Below are 19,473 nucleotides of genomic sequence, written 5' to 3'. Positions count from 1 at the left end.
ACTCTACAGGTGCTGTCCCCCCCTGGCTGGGCGTGGGCAGGTCTGCCCCTCTGTTGGCTGCTGGGTGGCGGCTGCGTCTTGGTCGTTCCCTGGGTCTCGTGGGGGGTGCTGCGTTGGGGGGTGCTGTGTTCGGGGCGGCGCCGCCCCGGCGTGGTCCGTCGCTCTGGGCCCGGCGACGCGGGTCGGGGCCTGTGGGCCGCCGGGGTGCCCCGTGGTTCCCTCCCCCTTCCTCCCCCTTGCTTCCTCTCCCTCTTCGCCTCTCCCCGCCCGTCCTCCGCCTCCCTGTCCCTTCTCCCTCGTCGCCCTTCCTCCTCCTCTCCCCCTCTCTCTGCGGCTCTGCCACTGCCTCCTGCCCTTCCTGTCGTCTCCTTCCCCCGTCCCCTCCCCCTCCCCTGTCCGCCCCCCCCCCCCCCCGCCCCTAGGCCGGGGGTTCCATCCGTGGCCCGGGTCTCGGCGCTCCGGGGGCCGGGAGAGTGTGCGGGATCGGTGTTGTGCCCGCCCCGCTCCGGTGGACCTCCGGGCACTTCGGGCGGGCCCCGGTATCCGGGGGGCAAGCCCCGCAGGGGTCCCGGTGGGGTGGGTGGGGGATTGGTGGACGGATGCGCCTCGGGTTGGGGGGGGCCCAGCTGGTCGCTCCTCTTAACTCACTGCACTAGTTTTGCACAATACATTTTAGGGCACATAACACACTTTGGGGGGGAGTGGGGTAGGGTGGAGACACCCCCTACAGCTCCCCTCCAATTTTAATGCACCACACAACTGGGGGGGCATTGGTTGGGGCAGGCCGCAGTATGGAGCAGTGCTGCGGTCACCTGGGTTGGGGTGGATGGCAGAGGTGTGGGGGGGGGGGGTCGTGGGGGGAGTGGGGGTTGTGGGCCGGTGGGGTGCCTGGTGGGCCTGCAGTGCCCCGTCCTGCTGCGTTGGGTTGGGGGCGCGGGCCGCGTTGGGGTGGGGGGCGCTCCTGCTCCTGGGTTTGCTCTCCGGCCGGGGGTCGTCCTTTGGCGCTGCCGCGGCCTGGGGGGCGCTGAGGTGTTGCGCTTGCTCTGTCCTGGCGGGGGTCGACGGCTCCCCTCTTTGGTGGAGATTTTCATGCATGCCAGATCCACCACACCAGCATCTATCGAAACTCAGACACAATTTGTTTCTCCCTCAGGTCATTGATTCGGTGGAGGCTGGTGTCTGTGGATCTCACTCTGCTTCGTCTGTCCTTTCTACCTTTCCTCAGTTTCTCCTTTGGGCCCTTGAGGTCTCCCTGATTTGTTGGAATTTAGATGTCTTTGGGGTTGGCGAAGGACTCTGGTTAGTGGCCCGGTGGGTGGTGTCTGGTCGGTGCTGGGCTTCGCTTTTCTTTCTTTTCTTTGGTCCCTCTTCGGGTCTCCTGGCGGCCCCACGACTCTGGCTGGATTTTGAAGTGTTCGGTTTAGGTGAACGGTATGGGAATTCTTTTTTTTTTTTTAGAAGGGAAAAAAAAAGGGAGCAACTGAGAGTTCAGTATCTTGCTCAAAAATACTTCAACATGGTCACAATGGCCTGGGATTGCCCACAACCCTCTATACACTGCACTGCACTGCACTGCACTGCACTGTGTGCGGGTGTGCTACTGCTAACCATGCAGCATAGTTTCTGTTATGCTAAAAAAAATATATATATATTTAAACAGTGGTTGTACAGTAGATGTAAAAAAGCACGGAAACATATTTTATTATCAAAACCAGGTACTAATTATAGTATATAAAAATGCTGAATTAGTTTCTATTCGTTCACAAGAGTAAAAGTAGAGTTTTGGTCTCTTGTGCTCGTTGTTGAGTAAAATAGCTATTGTTTACTCGGCTCCTTATGCATGAAATATGCTACAAAAAAGCTGGAAGCTAATGGATTTCTTATTGTTTATGTTTATTGCTGCCTCTTTGCCAGGAATCCCTCGATAAAGAAGGCTTCTTTTTTTTTTTATCTCCATGGGATATTTCCTAGCTAGGTAAAGGTTTGAAAAAAGAAGAAGAAAAACTTACATGTAATCTTTGTTACTTATATACAGTTATGATAATTCATACCCTGGGCAAATAATGTGTTGTTGTTCTAGTCATAAACTGAATGGTCGACGACCATAGAGATATATAAATTGAAAATATTACCGTAGCTATTTTCATTATTTTTTATTTTGGAAAATTATTCATATTTCTGACTGTTTTGAGGAACAAGATCCTGGAAACCTTTGGTATTTGCTACCCCATCATAAAACAACAATAATAATAATGCATCAGATTTATATAGCGCTTTTTTGATACATTCTTCACATACTCACACATGCACACTGGCAGTAAGCTATGTACGTAGCCACAGCTGCTCTGGGGCAGACTGACGGAAGCGTGGCTGCCAGTGCGCGCCTACGGCCCCTCCGACCATCACCAAACATTCGCACCTCCAGTGTGAGTGACAATGGAGGCAATGTGTGTCAAGTGTCTTGCCCAAGGACACAATGACCAGAGATTGGAAGTACTGACATTCTCTACTTGAGTAAAATTACTCATTCAAATAATTACTACTTGAGTAAAATTACTCATTCAAATAATTATACAAGTAAAAAAGTACAGGCTCGGAAATGTACTTGACAGTAGAAGTAAAAAGTATTTTTACAGGATGTTTTCCACTACATCAATTTGAAAGATATTAGCTAATGGAGCAAAAATGGGTATTCATCGGTCAGTTGACTCTGACTTGCCCTGTAATGGCAGGGCAAGTCAGAAAAACAACCAGTCACATTTACATTCACATCTATGGGGAATTTAAATTATTCAATTAAACTATAGCATGCATGGTTTTTTTTTTAAGTATGTGGGAAGAAGTCCAAAAACTTGGGGAAAACCAAGAAATTAAAAACTGGGAAAACCCAAGCCAACATTGGAACACAGCACCTCCCAGCTGTGATCCACTAACATTTTTTCTTTCCCCAACACTTTTTTTTAAATGAAATCTTCTCTGACATTAAAGAAATTAAACATACATTCATAATGAAAGCACACACACCATCTCCCTACCCCACAGCTATCTATCACACTACTGTTATCATTCTAGTCTTCATGGATTTCAGCCCACATCTGCTAAGTTTCAAAATTTCACCAAACACAACTCTCAAATAACACCCCATCCAGTGAAACTCACAAACTATTAATGGCTTAAAATTGTGTTGCTAAAATCTAAACGGCTATGTTTGACATTTTGAGTTGAATGTTGTTATTTTAATGGGCAAAAGTGTTTTATAAAATAACTGAAGACGTTCTATCTATCTTTCTTTTTTTTTAACAATATAATAATAATAATAATAATAATAATAATACCTCAAATTGCAATCTAATGCAAATTCCCTTCCTTTAAACTTGGAGAGTGAATTACAAAGTAGCCTTGGTCCAGAATATTGAAAAATAATTAATGTAAGCCAGGTACCAACTGTCAAACTCATTTACAGCTACAGTACCAGCTTGGCACTCACTGGTAGTGCTTACTGCTAGCTGCCAGCACATTACGTCGAGACTTCTGCCGTATCATACAATGACGGCTAATAAATTAGCTGTTTCTTAGCGTCTTAAATTAGCAATTGAATATGAGTTCGGGATAATGTTGTGTTTATGTTGATCGCAACTACAATGTCGATCAAAACTACGATAAAGAAATCCTAAACATCTAAAAGGGAAGTCAAGCTAGCCATCACGCCATGACATGGGCCAACTTCAAAGTAAAAGTCTACTATCTACTACTATATCTACTACTAGGCTATTTGCATTGCCCTCAAGGTATTATTTGGTTTATAAGTTTATTTTGAAGCTTTGGACGGCGTGTTACGTTGAGTATGTTTCAGCTTCCTTGACATGTCTGAATGGTGTCCTCTGCGAATGTTTTGTTTTTCCCCCACCAACCAATCCGCGGATCAAAGGTGATCCGAACCGACCACGGATCAATAATGATCCGCTGCACAGATATATATATATATATATATATATATATATATATATGTATGTACGGGCACACACACTGACAGAACCTTTGACAAAGCCAGTGTCAGAGCATCATAGCAAACCACTAGTGGAGGAGATTAAGCTACAGTAGGTCACCACACAGCCACATAATTTACAAATTTATTTAGCAAGATGTGTTCTATAGATGAGCTACACCAAGCACACCACTCATAGATAAACACAGCAGTGCAATGTTTCTAATAGGTACTGCATTGCAGTCATCTCTGACCCACAAGCGTCTGGCCATCCACTCCTCTATCAACCTCGCCGCTTCCCCTTTCTCCTCTCCCTCATCTTGTCCCAAACCCAGACCCCAGTGTTAACTCCTCCATTCTGCCTCCACCTACCTGACCCTCCTGTCCACGCGGAACTTGAGCATCGTCCCTTGGATCACTCATGTACGGACAGTATGGCAGACAGCGCAAACAGATGGACAGAAGGATGACAGATGTAGAAAGGAACAGAAAGGGGGAGAACTGCTGGAAAGATGTAGAAGGGGAGGGAGGGAGTCACATTGCTGCCACCCGCTTTCTCCTTCAGACCGCATGCTTCTCCCTCTTGCTGCTCGTTTCCTCACCTGTCTCACCCTCTTCTCTCTCTCTCTCTCTATCTCTTTAGCCCCCACCTCTTGTTCCGTCACATAAAGACGCACACATACACACTCCCTGCCTTCTGGCAAAGAAATGCAGCACTCAGCTTATTTATTCCTCCCATAGCTGAGACAGTACAGTACATGCTCTATTACAGCCTCTTTCTCTTTTTGTCATTTGCTTTCATTGATGGCTCTCTATCTGTGTCAATATGCCTATAATATGCCCACATACGTACACACACATGCATACTGTAAAACTTTGGTGAACAGGGACCGGGTTGGTCCACGAATATAAAAAATCCATGAAGAATTGACACCATTACAAATGCATTGAAATAAAAACAACCTTTCGTCTTTTAGGGCCAACATTTCTTGAAAAAGTGTGGATAAACTGCCAACAAGCATTTTCCATGGTTTTACCCACCCACTCTCATAATAACTAAATAAACATTTATTTTTTAAATCCACAAATAGGTGAATCCACTATACAGAAAGGCTCGAAATAAGCAGTATCTCATTGCAGTTTCCAATGGGCGGTTATAAAACACAGAGCTGTATCTGTATGCATATACACTTTGCATATAAATACACTTTGATATCACTCTGCTTCATCTATCCTTCCTTCCTTCCCTCCTTCCTTTAGTCCTTCCTCTGGTCTCTTGATGTCTCCCTAATCCTGTTGGAATTCAGATGTATCTGGGGTTGGTAAGGTAAGGTGAAGGATTTCAGGTTTTAGGTGAATCAAAGAGCGCACACATGCATGCACGCACGCACACAAAAAAGAGAGCGATGATGATGACATGTTGACTCAGGTGGGCTGCCTAATTAATAATACTGAGCTCTGAAACAATAAATAAATAAATACACTTTGTATATAAATTGATTGTTCACTAATAAATGCTATGTATTAAATAAAAATATAGTTTATCCGAATGCATGATTCCTCTGTAGAATTTTCTGGATACTTGAATGCTGAAATATTAAACAGCTGCATCCCTACATTCAACCAACCTCCCATTATATTGTCATATCATTGTTTAATAAAACCGTACTCCCTGGGTTAAACGTGCAAAAAAAATTGCTCCCCAAAATTGCTCCACAAATTAAGTTAATGGTTCGTAAAATTGCTCCTCAATGAAATCAAGTTATTTAGCCTTGACATAATGGTTTGCTAGCTGTGATATTCTTGGTAAGGAAACTTAGCAGTGCTGCTTTGACATTATTCAGTAGTGATTCTGATGATACTTATCTCTTAGGTCAATCGCTCTTTTGTTGAGCTGTTCTGTTTATGGGTCTAGGAAGCCACTTTCAATGTTTGGAGTTGATGTACTGTATATGATAAGTTAGTGTAACACACTGCATCAAGTTCTGTCTGTGCTTGTGATTACTAGTAAATACATTATCCTGCAACACCAACTGTTACAGCTACAGTATTAGAAAGTGTTTGTTTTGTTTTTGAAAAATACCTCAGAAATAGTAATTGGTTTTCCATCCACCCATTTTTATTCAAATTTTCAAGAAATACGAAAATAAAACTGGAAACGCTAGAAATTTGAAAAAAGGCCCAAAATTTGCAAAAAAAGTTTTTATGCTTTAGAGGGGGTAAATTTTGAAGCGTATCAAAAAAAGAAAACTTCAAATTTTGGCTATGGAAAATGTTTATGCGAATAACCATCGGCAACACCAGATACACATTGCACGTTTGACAGGATATTACATGACACGTACATTTGTAGCCCCAAAGCAAAGGTATGTTGGGACAATTAAACAGAATTTTTGGGGGAATTCATTAAAGAAGTGAATATTAATGCTATTTTAGAAAACATCAAAGAAACGCTACAGTTCATCAAGAATTACAAAAGCAAACTCATAAGATGACATTGCACGGTGCAGTCGCTTCCTGTTCTTCTTCTTCTTTCAAATGACTATTGGATCCCATCTCTATGGTGTATACTGCGACCTACAGAGGCGGAGTCCACTCTCAATATTCGCCAAAGAAGAACGGATGGAAACGGGCATAAGTCGCTTAAAAAAATCGAAACAATTGGATGGAAACTAGTGTGCGCGAACTTTTAGAAAATGTCGCCAACTCCAAAATGATTAGTAATGAAATTTATGTAAAATACATGTGGGAATAGTAAATTGTTGATCATCAGGAGAAATTTCAGTTCTCCCCCTGAGGAATGAAACAGATAAACAAGGGCATTCATATTTATACATCTTTATAAGAAAGAACAGAGGCAGTAGTCACAAACTCCAGACCTTCCAAACCACCTGATCCAAATTCAGCCGAAGCACCATGTGACGTCTCTGGAAGTCTTCTATTAGAACACTGATATGGCCGAGGGCAAGTGCCCAGCAAAGACTGTAATATTGCAAACAGATCCTTGCTTCTCTGCTAGTGCGAGGTCACGATCTCCATAGAGGAAAAAACCTAAACAAAAATTTCTTCAAAAAACAAGACCTCTTAATTAGTTGCTGATAGTGTGGCCAGTAAACAGACAGGATATTGAACTGCAGTACTTTTTTTTCTGTAAATCATCTCACATCCCTTGATAAACTCTGGGATAATTGCTTTTTAGGAAATTGTGCACATTTATTTATTTATTTTTATTATTATTATTATTATTATTATTATATTATTATTTCTTGTTTTTGATGATTTCAAAACCAAATGAAACTCAATTTGTATTCTATGAGAAGGAAAAACATTTACAGTATGCTTTATGCTGCATACAGTTCACACCAAAAGCGGAAGCATTTTGCCTCACTTCTTTCTAGCGTTTCACCACATTAGTTTTTTGGAACACATGCTGCTCATTTGTGCATTTGCGCAAACCGGAGAGGAGGCATGTCGCTTGGTGAACAACTATCCACTGTACACCACTTTAGCGAGTCAACAAACGTGAGCACATTGGTACAAAAGACACTTAACAGGGAAAATGAACACTGCAACACATCTTTAACTCATTCACTCCCGTCCATTTTCACAGAAGCAACCCCCTTCGCTCCCGGCTGTTTTACTGGATTTTGACTAATTTTGCAAGGCCCACAGAATATTGTGTTCTACTGCTATAAAAACATGGAACCTATCAAAAGAAAGATTAGATTCTCTTTTTTTCATCAGGAAAATATAAAATATCTGTTTCCATTTTGCAGCAATTAGCATTAGACTATAGCTAAGTTTCATCATTATTCACAAATCTGTTTAGAACTGTGGGTAAATGAGCTTTTTTGCAAAATGGCCCATGTTGATCTCTTATACTCTACTGCCACCTGCTGGCCGTTTTTTGTAATAACTATCATTATTTGTCAACAAATGTGTGACAGCTAGTTTAGTATGACCCTATATACATATAAATACATATTGATCTGCGATTGACTGGCAACCAGTTCAGGATGTACCCCGCCTACTGCCCGAAGCCACCTGGGATAGGCTCCAGCGCCCCCCGCGAAACGTGTGAGGACAAGCGGTTAAGAAAATGGATGGATGGTTGGATACATATTGATATTTGATTGTTGTGGTCATTGCAATGTTTCATCAATCATTGAACCTGCGCTTTTCTAGAAGTGGTCCCACAGTGTTTGACCTAATTAAATAAGATAAGCAAGAAGAAGAAGAAAAATTATGATGATGTCAAGCAACTACTTAAATTATTATGCAAGGGATACCTGAAAAAAATGTTACTCTTTTGTTTTTTAATACTCCAGGCCCTGATGCGTGTTAATTACTCTCCCGGATCCATAGTGGCCATGGGACCCTAAGCACATGCTTAGTTCTTATACCTTGGATGGGCTCTGACCGTATACATGCCCATGTCTGGCCTTGATACAGAGTGTAAATATTATCATGCAATTACAATTGTAGCAGGTTCTGGCTATAAATCACCTGCTGTTTTGTTTTCAGAAATAAGTAGGGCAAACGACACAGACAACAGACATCTGTCCCAGTTGGCAAATTCAACTGACTTTCACATTCAATCGATGGGAGGTGGCATCGAGCCACCAGAGGACGCATCCTGTCCTCTGGTGGTAAAAACCGGCACTCACACATACTCTTTTACTTGATATCTATACATACTGTACCTGTACTACTCTCTTATTTATTATTATTATTATTATTATTATTATTATTATTATTATTATTATTATTATTATTATTATTTATCTTAGCTATGGCAGGAGTTTGCACAAATAGACTGAATTTTCTTTCTTTTTTTTCTCTCCTTTTTCCAGGAGAGCTCAGTATTGTTCATTCGATTTGACATCATCATTGCTCTCCTTTTTTTTTTAAAAACAAATAAATTTAAAAAAAATAATAAATGTTTTTTTTTTTTTAATATATATACATATATATACATATACACACATACATATATATATATATATATATATATATATATATATATATATATATATATATATATATATATATATATATATATTATTTTGTATGTGGGTGAGTATATGTATGTGCGTGTGTGTGTGCGTGCGTGCGTGCGAGCGTGTGTGTATTCATCAGTTCACCTAAAGTCCATTAGAAAAAATCCCATACTAATAATATAATATAATAATAAATTGCCAAATGCAGAAACATCAATGTAAGTTATCACGATATAGTGGCTCTCGCTAACAGACAGAATTAAGTAACCAGAATTAGGTTAAAAAATTCTATACACGTAGACCATGTTTCTATAAATTTTGATATTTGGTTTTTATTTGAGGCAGATATTTTTTCCATTAAAATGTGATTTATGAGGAGGTTAGACCATTGGTCGATATTCAGAGTTTGTTTATTTTTCCAGTTAACAAGAATTGTTTTTTTTGCGATAGTAAGGGCTACAAGTGTAGATTGAAATTGTTTATGTGGTAAGTCAGTTGTTGTTAGGTCACCTAGCAAACACAAGTTTGGAGATCCAAAATAGCGGAAAGTTTTTCTAAGACTTTAGTCCAGAAATACATAACCGGAGTACATAACCATAAAGCATGAACATAAGTGTCTGTAGTGTTTTGTAAGCATTGGAGACAAATGTCGGAGTCTGAGAGTCCCATTTTCTTCATCATATATTGAGTAATGTATGTTCTGTGAATAATTTTATATTGGATAAGTTGTAAATTTGTGTGTTTTGTCATTTTAAATGCGTTTTCACAAACTTGAATCCAAAAGTCAGGTTCCGGTGCTATAGACAAGTCTGTCTCCCATTTCGAGATGGGTAAAGACATTTTATCAGTATATGAAAGTAACTTATATATTTTTGAAAGTTTTTTTGTTGTTGTCGGAGAAAGCTTGTTAATATCTTTAGCTAAAACAGGCGGTTGGAGCGTACCCCGAAGTGTTGGAATTTTTTTTTTTATCATATTTTTAACTTGTAGATAATGTAAAAAATTTCCGTTTTTTATATTGTATTTTTGGAGCAAGGATGTACAGTATATGATATAAACATATTATCTGAGAAGAGATGGTGACTGAATTTTCTGACTGCTGTCCCTGTTCTTAAATGCCCTAGAATACATACAATGCCTCATTCAACAAAAGCTAAAATTAATACATGTAACATAAAATTAATACATCACCTGCTTGGTGTCTGCGGTGCACATTACTAACAGCTCAATACAAGTTTGTAACTAATTAGGAGATCAAATGATCGACTGCAGCAAGATAATGACCCATTCACCACTACAACACCGAACAGCACAAACAACAGTGATTTTTTTTTTCTTTTCACAAAAAACTTTTGTACGTGTTGCATCGCCCCCTAATTAAAACATGTCAGCACATGTGTACGGACTTGTGTCCATGCCAACGATGCACAGAAAACCTGTTCATTAATTGTGAGGAAAAATATGTTCATCTGTATAATGTAGGTACCTTAATTATTTATTACTTATGTGTTCATTTGATGTTCTGATGTACACTGCAGCCAATGTTTTGATAGCAATTAGTCTTAGTCTGTGGGTTCTACCTTAGTGTATGAGTATGACTGATTGCTAGAGAGTGGACAAGATTCCCATTTACTGTTTGTACTGTAATTTGTTGACAGATCATCATTTTAATCCAGAAAGACAAAGAGACTACATAACACGGATGGGCAAGGAAAAAAATCACAGCCTTCCTAAACCGATGTCCCTGATTTTGGGGCCACAAATTCTCACATACATTACAAAAAAATAAAAAATAGTCTTGTAATAAGCTATTTCCCAAAACTGGCTGATCATTGCTTGATCTAAGGCTTTACACTTTTCTTTTCATAAGAAAGGTCAAGATTAACTTGGGGGAAAGAGTGTAATGGAAAGTAAAAGTAAAAACGGAAATGTATCCAAATATGGTTGACACATACAACTTGTTCAACTATTTTGCATGTAAAGAGTGGACTTGTGTGATGAATTAATGCCTAAATGTTGTGGGGGTGAACAGAAAACGACTGTGATGAAATCCTGGTAGAGCATCCCAAAAGAGAATGAAAATGTTTGGTGATGGCAATGGGTCACATGATGCAGTTATTGAAAGAAAATGATTTGTAAATGAATTCATTCTTATTTGTTTGAATTTATCTGCCACTTCCAATACTAATCTAATTCTAAATTAATCTAAAAATCTAAAAATACTCAACGTATATTGTCGGGGTCGCCAAGCTTTTCGAAGTTGAGAGCTACTTATTGTCTATTGATTAGTACAAAGGGCTACCTGTTAGAAACACACTTCTGAAATAACAAATTTGCTCAAATTATGTTGTTGTATTATGTTTAATAATATGTCATTATTAGGCCTCGGGGGGAAATCAGCTAAATCGACCACTAAATTTGGTCGACAAAAAAAATTCTATATTGAAACAGGAGCCTGGATGACTATCCAATAATAATAATAATAATAATAATAATAATAATAATAATAATACCAATAATAATAATAATAATACTCAAAGACACTTTACAACGAAAACATTATTAATGTGATTACACATTCACACTCGGCGGCGGTAAACTATACGTCAGTAGCCACAGCTGCCCTGGGGCAAGCTGACGGAAGTCTGGCTGCCAATGTGCGCCTATGGCGCCTCCAAACACCATCAAACATTTGCACCATCCATACACTAGTGTGAGTGGCACGACATGTGACCAGAGGTGGGTAAAAAGTATGTTGTGATTTGTGTCTGTCATGCTTGGGTTTGTTGTTTTGGCTTTGTGTCCTGTCTTGCTAATTGGGTTGTTTGCACCTGTACTCGTCATCCTGTGCCCTTGTCGTCCAATCATTTGCCCCAGCCACTTGTGTCTTGTTCAGGTGTCTCTCGTTGTCTCATCAGTTGGCTTGTATTTAGTTTCCAGGTTTCGTTCAGTCTGGGTTGGATCATTGTTGCTGTCACCATTCTTGTGTTTTGTTGTTACTTTGATTTTTGGTCTTTTCATTGTTTTTTGTTTATTTTGAGTTTTACCCAGTTCCCCTATTAGTGTTTTTGTTAAATAGATTGTTTTCAGTATTACATGCATCCCTGCCGTGGTTCTCCTGCCTCCCTGCATTTGGGTCCTCCACCCCGACGTGACAAAGTAGTCATCAAAAAAATCACTCAAGTACAAGTAAAAAAGCACCGAGTAACTATTTGAACATAAAGTCTGATTTATTTTTTAAAACGTCATCAGGCAGACAAATATAAAAAATTATGTACAAATTCTGGCATCTGCAAATCATAAAGTAAGAAAAATAAATAACTTTGTGAGCTTGAACAACAGTGCAAACAGACATGTTCATCCAAGCATGCACAATTCATTCACAAATTGTGGCGTAACTTGCTCGGTGCTGCCTCCCAGTCTAATCACCATAGGCAAACGCACCAAGACGTCATCTTTCAGTTGACTCTTTCGGATTCTCATCATGCCTGCCAGTCTTCAACCAGGGCCGCCTTTCCTGTATGTAACTTAGCAATGAGTCTGCAGAAATGCTGCCACACAGTCAGCAAAGCCGAGCGCTTACCAAAGTTGCACAACAACATACACAACACATCGTAAGGCGCACCATCGATTTTTCTTCACACATCTATTCAAGTAAAAGTAAAAAGTATTTTGTGGTAAAACTATTCTCAGAAGTACGTTTTTTTTTTTTAAAGTTACTCAGTAAATGTAACTCATTACGACCCACCTCTGCACGTAACTTGGAGAGAGCGGGAATCGAGCAGGGGACTTACTTGTTACTGGACGACTGGTACTACCTCGTGAGCCACAGCCACCACCACATTAATCATTGGACTAATTGATAGGATAATCAAATCTAAAAGATTTTTTAGTGACAGCCCTAGTTATTATTAATAATTGTTCATTTTTGTAAAGACAATGATAATGTGAATGATTTCTCACAATAATTGTGAAACAGTTAAACACTAATATGCTATATTTTATACAGATTAATATTTTCTATTGTTTCAATTATCTAATTTCCTACAAAATCACAATCCTTAATCACTGAGGAGCTATATTTTTGGAACAGGCCCACGGACTAGCCTACTCATGTGGTCCTTGGGGGTCTACTGGGTGCCCGCGCGTACCACATTGGTGACCCCTGGTATATTGTATATAATTGTCAAACCCAAATGTTTTCAGACTTTCCTTCCCTTCCTTTTTCAAGGAAGCGGATATGCTCTGCCCTGAGCATGTCTCCTTTATGTTATGACAGAAAAAGACAAAATGCAGATCTACAGATCCATGAGTCTTTGTTTACATTTACTACCCGCTATACAAGGCGTGACTAACAATCTGTGCTTTAAGTAAACCTTACTGCTTGACAGAAGAGCCGTGATGTCAACTAATTCTAGAGCCAAAGTGTATTAGCCTCTTTACTAGCACGTCTGCCTGTCACGATAGAACTGCGGGTTCAGCCAGCTGATGTGATGCACTCACAAGATCTTGATTTCTACCTTCAATGGAAATTGTTGTCCAAATGGTATTTCAAGTCTAAGTAGAGAAAACACAAAACCCATTTTGAAATTGCCATGAGATGTGGTGTGTGGTACTCTGGTAGTAGGAGTTCCGAATCATTTCTTTTCTTTCCTAATTTTTAATTTTCCATCACACTGTTCACCCATGACCAATATGTTGGATTACTCTGCAAAACTAAATAAAATAAGATGTTATTCTTCTTTTCGTCAAACAATGATTTAATTTTAAAAAACATATATCTCACGCTCACATTCAGAACACTGCCACAGTTTTGCTTTAGCCTCAGCTAGCTAGCTAGCACCAGGGGCTAAAGCCAAACTGTGGCAGGGTATTTACTATTTACGTTCTGGACCAGGATTTGCCACCTCTGCACACATTTATGTAATGAATAGAAAATAATGTTTTGAGTGTTGTGTTTATAGAACTATATTACTACCCCATATCATTACATTTACTTTTAAACATAATGTACTGCAAAATTCTGAATAAGTCAGAGCACTAAACAATGTCATTCAGAGTTGAAAAGAGCCTTTTTGTTCAACCTTGCACCTTTGAGCTAGCCTACGGTACTGTACATAAAACATTAATTCTTGAAGTCAGAGTTGTTTGCTTGTGTATTCATTCAGCAGACATTAATTAGACAACCACATGTGAGGAAATGGGCAAGAGACAGAGTAGTGTGCATACCTTTACTCAAACCTATGCAGCTTTGAAATGGGTGTGACAAATTTCCACAGTACAAGAGATTAGAGATTAAGGCCGAGTTTACAGTCTGATCTCTAAAGTGTTGTTTTTGTTATTAAATCATTGAACTGTGACTGGCTTCTGTATAAAAGCTCAAGGTAGTAACATAATGTATATATGAAACACAATTTCTGCTCTACTTTAATTCTCAATTGTGCACTTTAAAAACCCACATTTGTTCATTTGTCCCTTGCATGTACTTGTGTGTCTGAAGAAAAGGAATGTGTTTCTTTGTATGTTTACAATTCTTCCAGGTGAGCCAGCACAAATCCAAGCTGACACAAACACACCCACATTTGTTCACTCTCTTTCCCTCCAAAGTTCCCGCTCTCTCGGGCTCCCCCACTCCTCTCTCTCTATATGAAACAACCCTGCCCTCCATCACTTTTAAATGAAGTTCACATTTCCTGCTGCATACCCACTCCAACTCAATCAAGCAGTCCGTTGAGTGGATGCCAATGTCATTGAGGCTAGAATGAGAGGAATTTAAACAAGAGAGGGAAGGAGAGAGACAGAGAAACAGAGAGAGAGAGAGTGAGAAACAATCTGTTTTTGCAGCAATTATCTTTTTTTCTCATTTACATCTCATTGACAACACATCAAGCAGCTTTCTTTCTTTCTTTTTTCTTTCTTTCTTTCTTTACTTTTCTTAACTTTACTCTGGTTTCATCTGTCCACAGAAGAGTTTGCCAGTAGTACTGTGGAACATCCAGGTGGTCTTTTGAAAACATCAAACATTCATTTCAGACAGCAGTGACTTTCTCTATGATGTCCACCCATGAACTAAATTCTAAATGATTTACTTATTGTAGATTCGTCCACAGAGATATAACCTGCTGATACCAAAGACATGATTTTTCTTCACATTGAACATTCTATGTGGGCTTTTGCAGTCATTTTCACAGGCCGGCCACTCCCAGGGAGATTACCAACTAGACTAAAAATGTGTCTTTAAAAAAAAAAATGTTTTACCATGGATTGAGGATTTTAGAGCTACTGTGATAACATTTTGTCGCTTTGTGCAAGTCAACAATTTGTAATCATATGTTTTCTCAGAGTTGTTTCACGTGACAAACTCATTCATACCCAAAAACGTTTTTTTATACTTTGTCCTGCACTCCCCCCAAAACTTTTTTTTGTTTTTTCTGGGGAGCTCAGTATTGTTCATTCGGTAATTTTACCGATTTGACATGTCATCATCATTGCTCTCTTTTTTTTTATTTAAAAGAAAGGAAAGTGAAATCCAGCACCGACCAGACACCACCCACCACCCACCGGGCCACTAACCAGAGTCCTTCACCAACCCCAGAAACATCAAAATTCCAACGAATCAGGGAGACTGAGGAAAGGAAGGAAGGGCAGACGAAGCAGAGTGAGATCCACAGACACCAGCCTCCACCAATTCAACGACCAGAGGAAGAAGCAGATTGTGTCTGAGTTTCGATAGATGCTGGTGTGGTGGATCTGGCATGCATGAAAATCTCCACCAAAGAGGGGAGCCGTCGACCCCTGCCAGGACAGAGCAAGCGCAACACCTCAGGGCCCCCAAGGCCACGGCAGCGCCAAGGGACAACCCCCGGGCCCCGCAAGGGCCACCGGCCGGAGAGCAAACCCAGGAGCAGGAGCGACCACCCCCCCCCCCCCCCCGCCCCCATCCACCACAACAGGTTTGTGAATAATGATGGAACTTCGCTATATTTTAATGCTAATTCCTGCAAAACAGAAACAGATACAAATGTACTTTTTTCTGATGAAAGAAGAGACTCTAATCTTTCTTTTGGAAGGTTCCATGTTTTTATAGCAATAGAACACAATATTCTGAGGACCTTGCAAAATCAGTTAAAATACAGTAAAACAGCCAGGAGCGAAGGGGGTTGCTTCAGTGAAAATGGCTGCAAATGAATGAGTTAAGAATGGTTCATTTAAATTTTTTGTAGGTACTATTGAGAAGGGCTGCTTAAAGACGAAGTGTTTAGTTCCTAGTGCCAGCTTGTGGTCAAAGAATAGCATTAGAAGCATGCAGGAGCACACACACTAGGGTCACTCAGAGAGACCACATTTGGCCAGCCTACCACCAATTCTTATTTTGCCTGAGCAAATGAGCATTGCGGCGAGCAATGGCGACTTAACAGCCGTTGTGAATCCTGGAGAGCGACGACGAAAGACCGAGCGAGCTGAATTTAGCTGGAGGAGCTAACAAGAGAAACTAGCGGGAGCTAGTTTCTCTTGTTAGCTCTAGGCTGGAGCTAGGCTGTGGTGGATAACAAGAGCAGGTAGTGAGAGGAGCAAGTAAAAAAAAAAGATAGTAAACGCTTGCGAGAGCAAAGCAGAAAGTGACAAAGAGATAGGCCCGAATCACGGGACTTAGTGACGACCACCTGCCGGTCCCAGCTGTAAAAGGTAAGATGCGGTCGACCCATAACCCGGGCTAACTACATTCGCGAAGTTGTCCTTTGGGCATCCGTAGCAGGAAGATGGTGGAAAAACATGGCAGCTCCAGTAAAGTGAGACTACAGCCATGTAATATAACTAGTAATTACTAGACCTACAATCATATTTAAAAAAAACACAAAAAAAACATTTATGCAATACAACATTTTTTTTTTTTTTTGTCAGTTTTTAAAATGAATGAATTATTAGTTCACCACTAGATGGTGCTAGGGATCGCTGAATGTCCCTTTAACCACCTTTATCATCTCTAATCTCATCACATTGACTGGATTTTAGGTTGACTGACTGTTTGATTATCTCTTGGAGAAGTCATTAGTCTACGGCAGTGGTTTGCAGCCTGGCTTCAATCAAACTCCAGGGGTCCGGTGAGCCAATCTGAGAGATTCAGTGGAGGTCAAGACACACACACACACACACACACACACACAATGAGTGTGCGTGTCTGTACTGTTCATCCCACTCGCATGATTCATGACATCATGCTCTGCTTGACCATCATGCCTGCATACCGTTTGTTGCACAATTTTGCATTATTAGCGACTTTGAAAGCGATTCTTTTTGTGTATGGTTGATCCAAAAATGAAGAAAGAGAATTTTTTGATGCAACAAGGATATAAGGTGGTACTTGCCAAGGTGAAGCTACGTTCCTGAACTTGTCTCTGTCAGGCAACAGCAAATTGCATATTGTCTGGTAGTAGCTATTCATTGACTCTGTGATTGGCTCAGGACCAATTCAGGGTGTACCCACATCTCGCCCAAAGCTAAAACTTTCAGAAATAATTTTATTTTTTCCATTTCATTTTATTAGTTTATTTAACAGGGACAATGCAGTCAGACATAGACACTATGCAAAGCTAGCAGTTGATGTTGAGCATACAGAGCAAATACTAATTTACAACCCCCATCCCTGCTTGAGCTTTTACACTAGATACACAATCTAAAACACATTAAAACAAAGCCACACCATTAAAAACAATGAAATAAATTGTAATCTTTTTTTTAAAGATTTATTACATAAGACAATATCAATTGTAATAAATGAAAGCAATCACATATGCTGATCACTCATCGTCACCCCCCCCCCCCCCCTTTCATTCACCACATATGGGTACAATATTGGTTTATTTTCAACCAGCTTTTAAGTTTGGAGACAAATGTTTTTAAACTCACAGATAGTCTTCATATCAGTGGGCGCAGAGTTCCAGAGTTTACTGCTCTGATGTGAAAAAGCTCACAGACCAAAAGAAGTCCTGCACTGAGGGGGTGTAACCTTCAACGTCAACGTTCCCGTGTTATTCTACTCTTGCTGTAAGTTCTGCTAATGGTATGCTAGTGTTCCCAAGCATACAAGAACATCTGTGAAAGTCGGTGGCTTGCATGGCTGCTTCTTCATTTATTTGTATTTATGAAACTCATAAGCATCAGTAGCAAAATGACTTGAACATCTACAAAATGTTATCTGACAATTTAAAGAAATCATGTAACAAGATAATGACCCACTGCCAAAACAACAAAGGTGCTCTTCAGGGAAAAAAAGTAGGAGGTTTTAGCTCAGTCAGTCTCCAGTCTTAAACCCTTATAGAGCATACTCTGGGACCGCATGTGACCCATTCCCAGTCACAATGCTACAAAACACACTTTCAAAACAATTTAAGGAGACCATCAATTGGCAAAAAGTGGAAAGTTTTGGACTACTCCATGTCTACTCCTACTACCAATGTTTTACATGACAGCAGAAAATAGATAAATACTGTAATGAATTTTTGATGTAGATAGGGATTTACTCGCTGAGCCCACAGTCCTGGCAATGAAAGTAAGCTTATTTTGAGCTTCAGAATTATTACAGTTGAGATGCTGGTTGGACATACAATCTACATCGTCCTATTAAAAACGACATGCTCTGGGTCCTCCCGACACAATTTGTGTGCTATACCTGCTACAGGCAAAAATCAGTCTAAACACTAAGAACTGACAAATCCAGTTCATCTATTCACCAAAATGAACTGTTCATTGTTTTCTTAGACCGAGACTGGTGTTTGTCAAACCAGAATCTGAAGGGAAATTGTAGAATGAGAATGCTCAACCACATCCAGACCGTACTATTAAATATTTTATTATCATAAACCTTGACTCATGCAGATTTTCAATAGCCTCATGTAGGGATGTAACAATATCAATAGCAATATCGTGATATCGCGATATTAAAAGTGCCACAATTTCGTCGTCATCAGGTCACAATATTAAAAGCAGCACATCCATTAAAAATGTGAGGTTATATTCCATTTGTGCAGTTCAAGCACCCTCTGTAGGTTAGTTTATTAGTGCAAATTAATTTTAATTAGTAATGTTTAGGCCACTTTATCAATTCTCTAAATATTGTCCATCGTTTTAACAACATAATTATCCATTATAAAAATATTTTTCAACAATGCCATAAAAAACAAAAACAACTTTACTTTTGGCCTGCTTCAGCCAAACACAACATTATAAACTACATAGACCATAATGCTTTGCGCCACCGAGCCAATAGGAACAAATGACAATGACATGGCCAAGCCGAGTTTGCATGTTCTCCCCGTGCTTGCGTGGGTTTTCTCTGGGTACTCCGGTTTCCTCCCACATTCCAAAGACATGCATGGCAGGTTAATTGAACACTCCAAATTGTCCATAGGTGTAATTGTGAGTGTGGATGGTTGTTTGTCTCTGTGTGCCCTGCGATTGGCTGGCAACCAGTTCAGGGTGTACCCCGCC

At 40.1% G+C, this 19,473-nt stretch overlaps 1 protein-coding gene across 17 annotated transcripts in view; it reads right to left on the bottom strand.

Annotated features, from left to right (window-relative positions):
• plekha6 (pleckstrin homology domain containing, family A member 6) overlaps positions 1–19,473 on the bottom strand; it is a 135,278-nt gene that overhangs the window by 91,250 nt on the left and 24,555 nt on the right. For 3 of the 17 annotated variants that reach the window (XM_077573056.1, XM_077573052.1, XM_077573057.1), the window contains exon 1: positions 4,358–4,533. The exons of 3 other annotated variants lie outside the window; for them this stretch is intronic. In XM_077573056.1, the coding sequence (XP_077429182.1) occupies positions 4,358–4,389 (32 nt within the window). In that variant the 5' untranslated portion in view covers positions 4,390–4,533. Of the gene's footprint in view, positions 1–4,357; positions 4,537–19,473 lie in introns of those variants that run through there. 11 more of the 17 variants (XM_077573059.1, XM_077573063.1, XM_077573060.1 and 8 more) reach the window with 6 other exon arrangements.

This window comes from Vanacampus margaritifer, chromosome 8 (assembly GCF_051991255.1).
Source record: "Vanacampus margaritifer isolate UIUO_Vmar chromosome 8, RoL_Vmar_1.0, whole genome shotgun sequence".
NCBI classification, from domain to species: Eukaryota; Metazoa; Chordata; class Actinopteri; order Syngnathiformes; family Syngnathidae; genus Vanacampus; species Vanacampus margaritifer.
The sequence above is the reverse complement of the archived record's forward strand: the minus strand, read 5'-3'. Positions and strand labels throughout refer to the sequence as shown.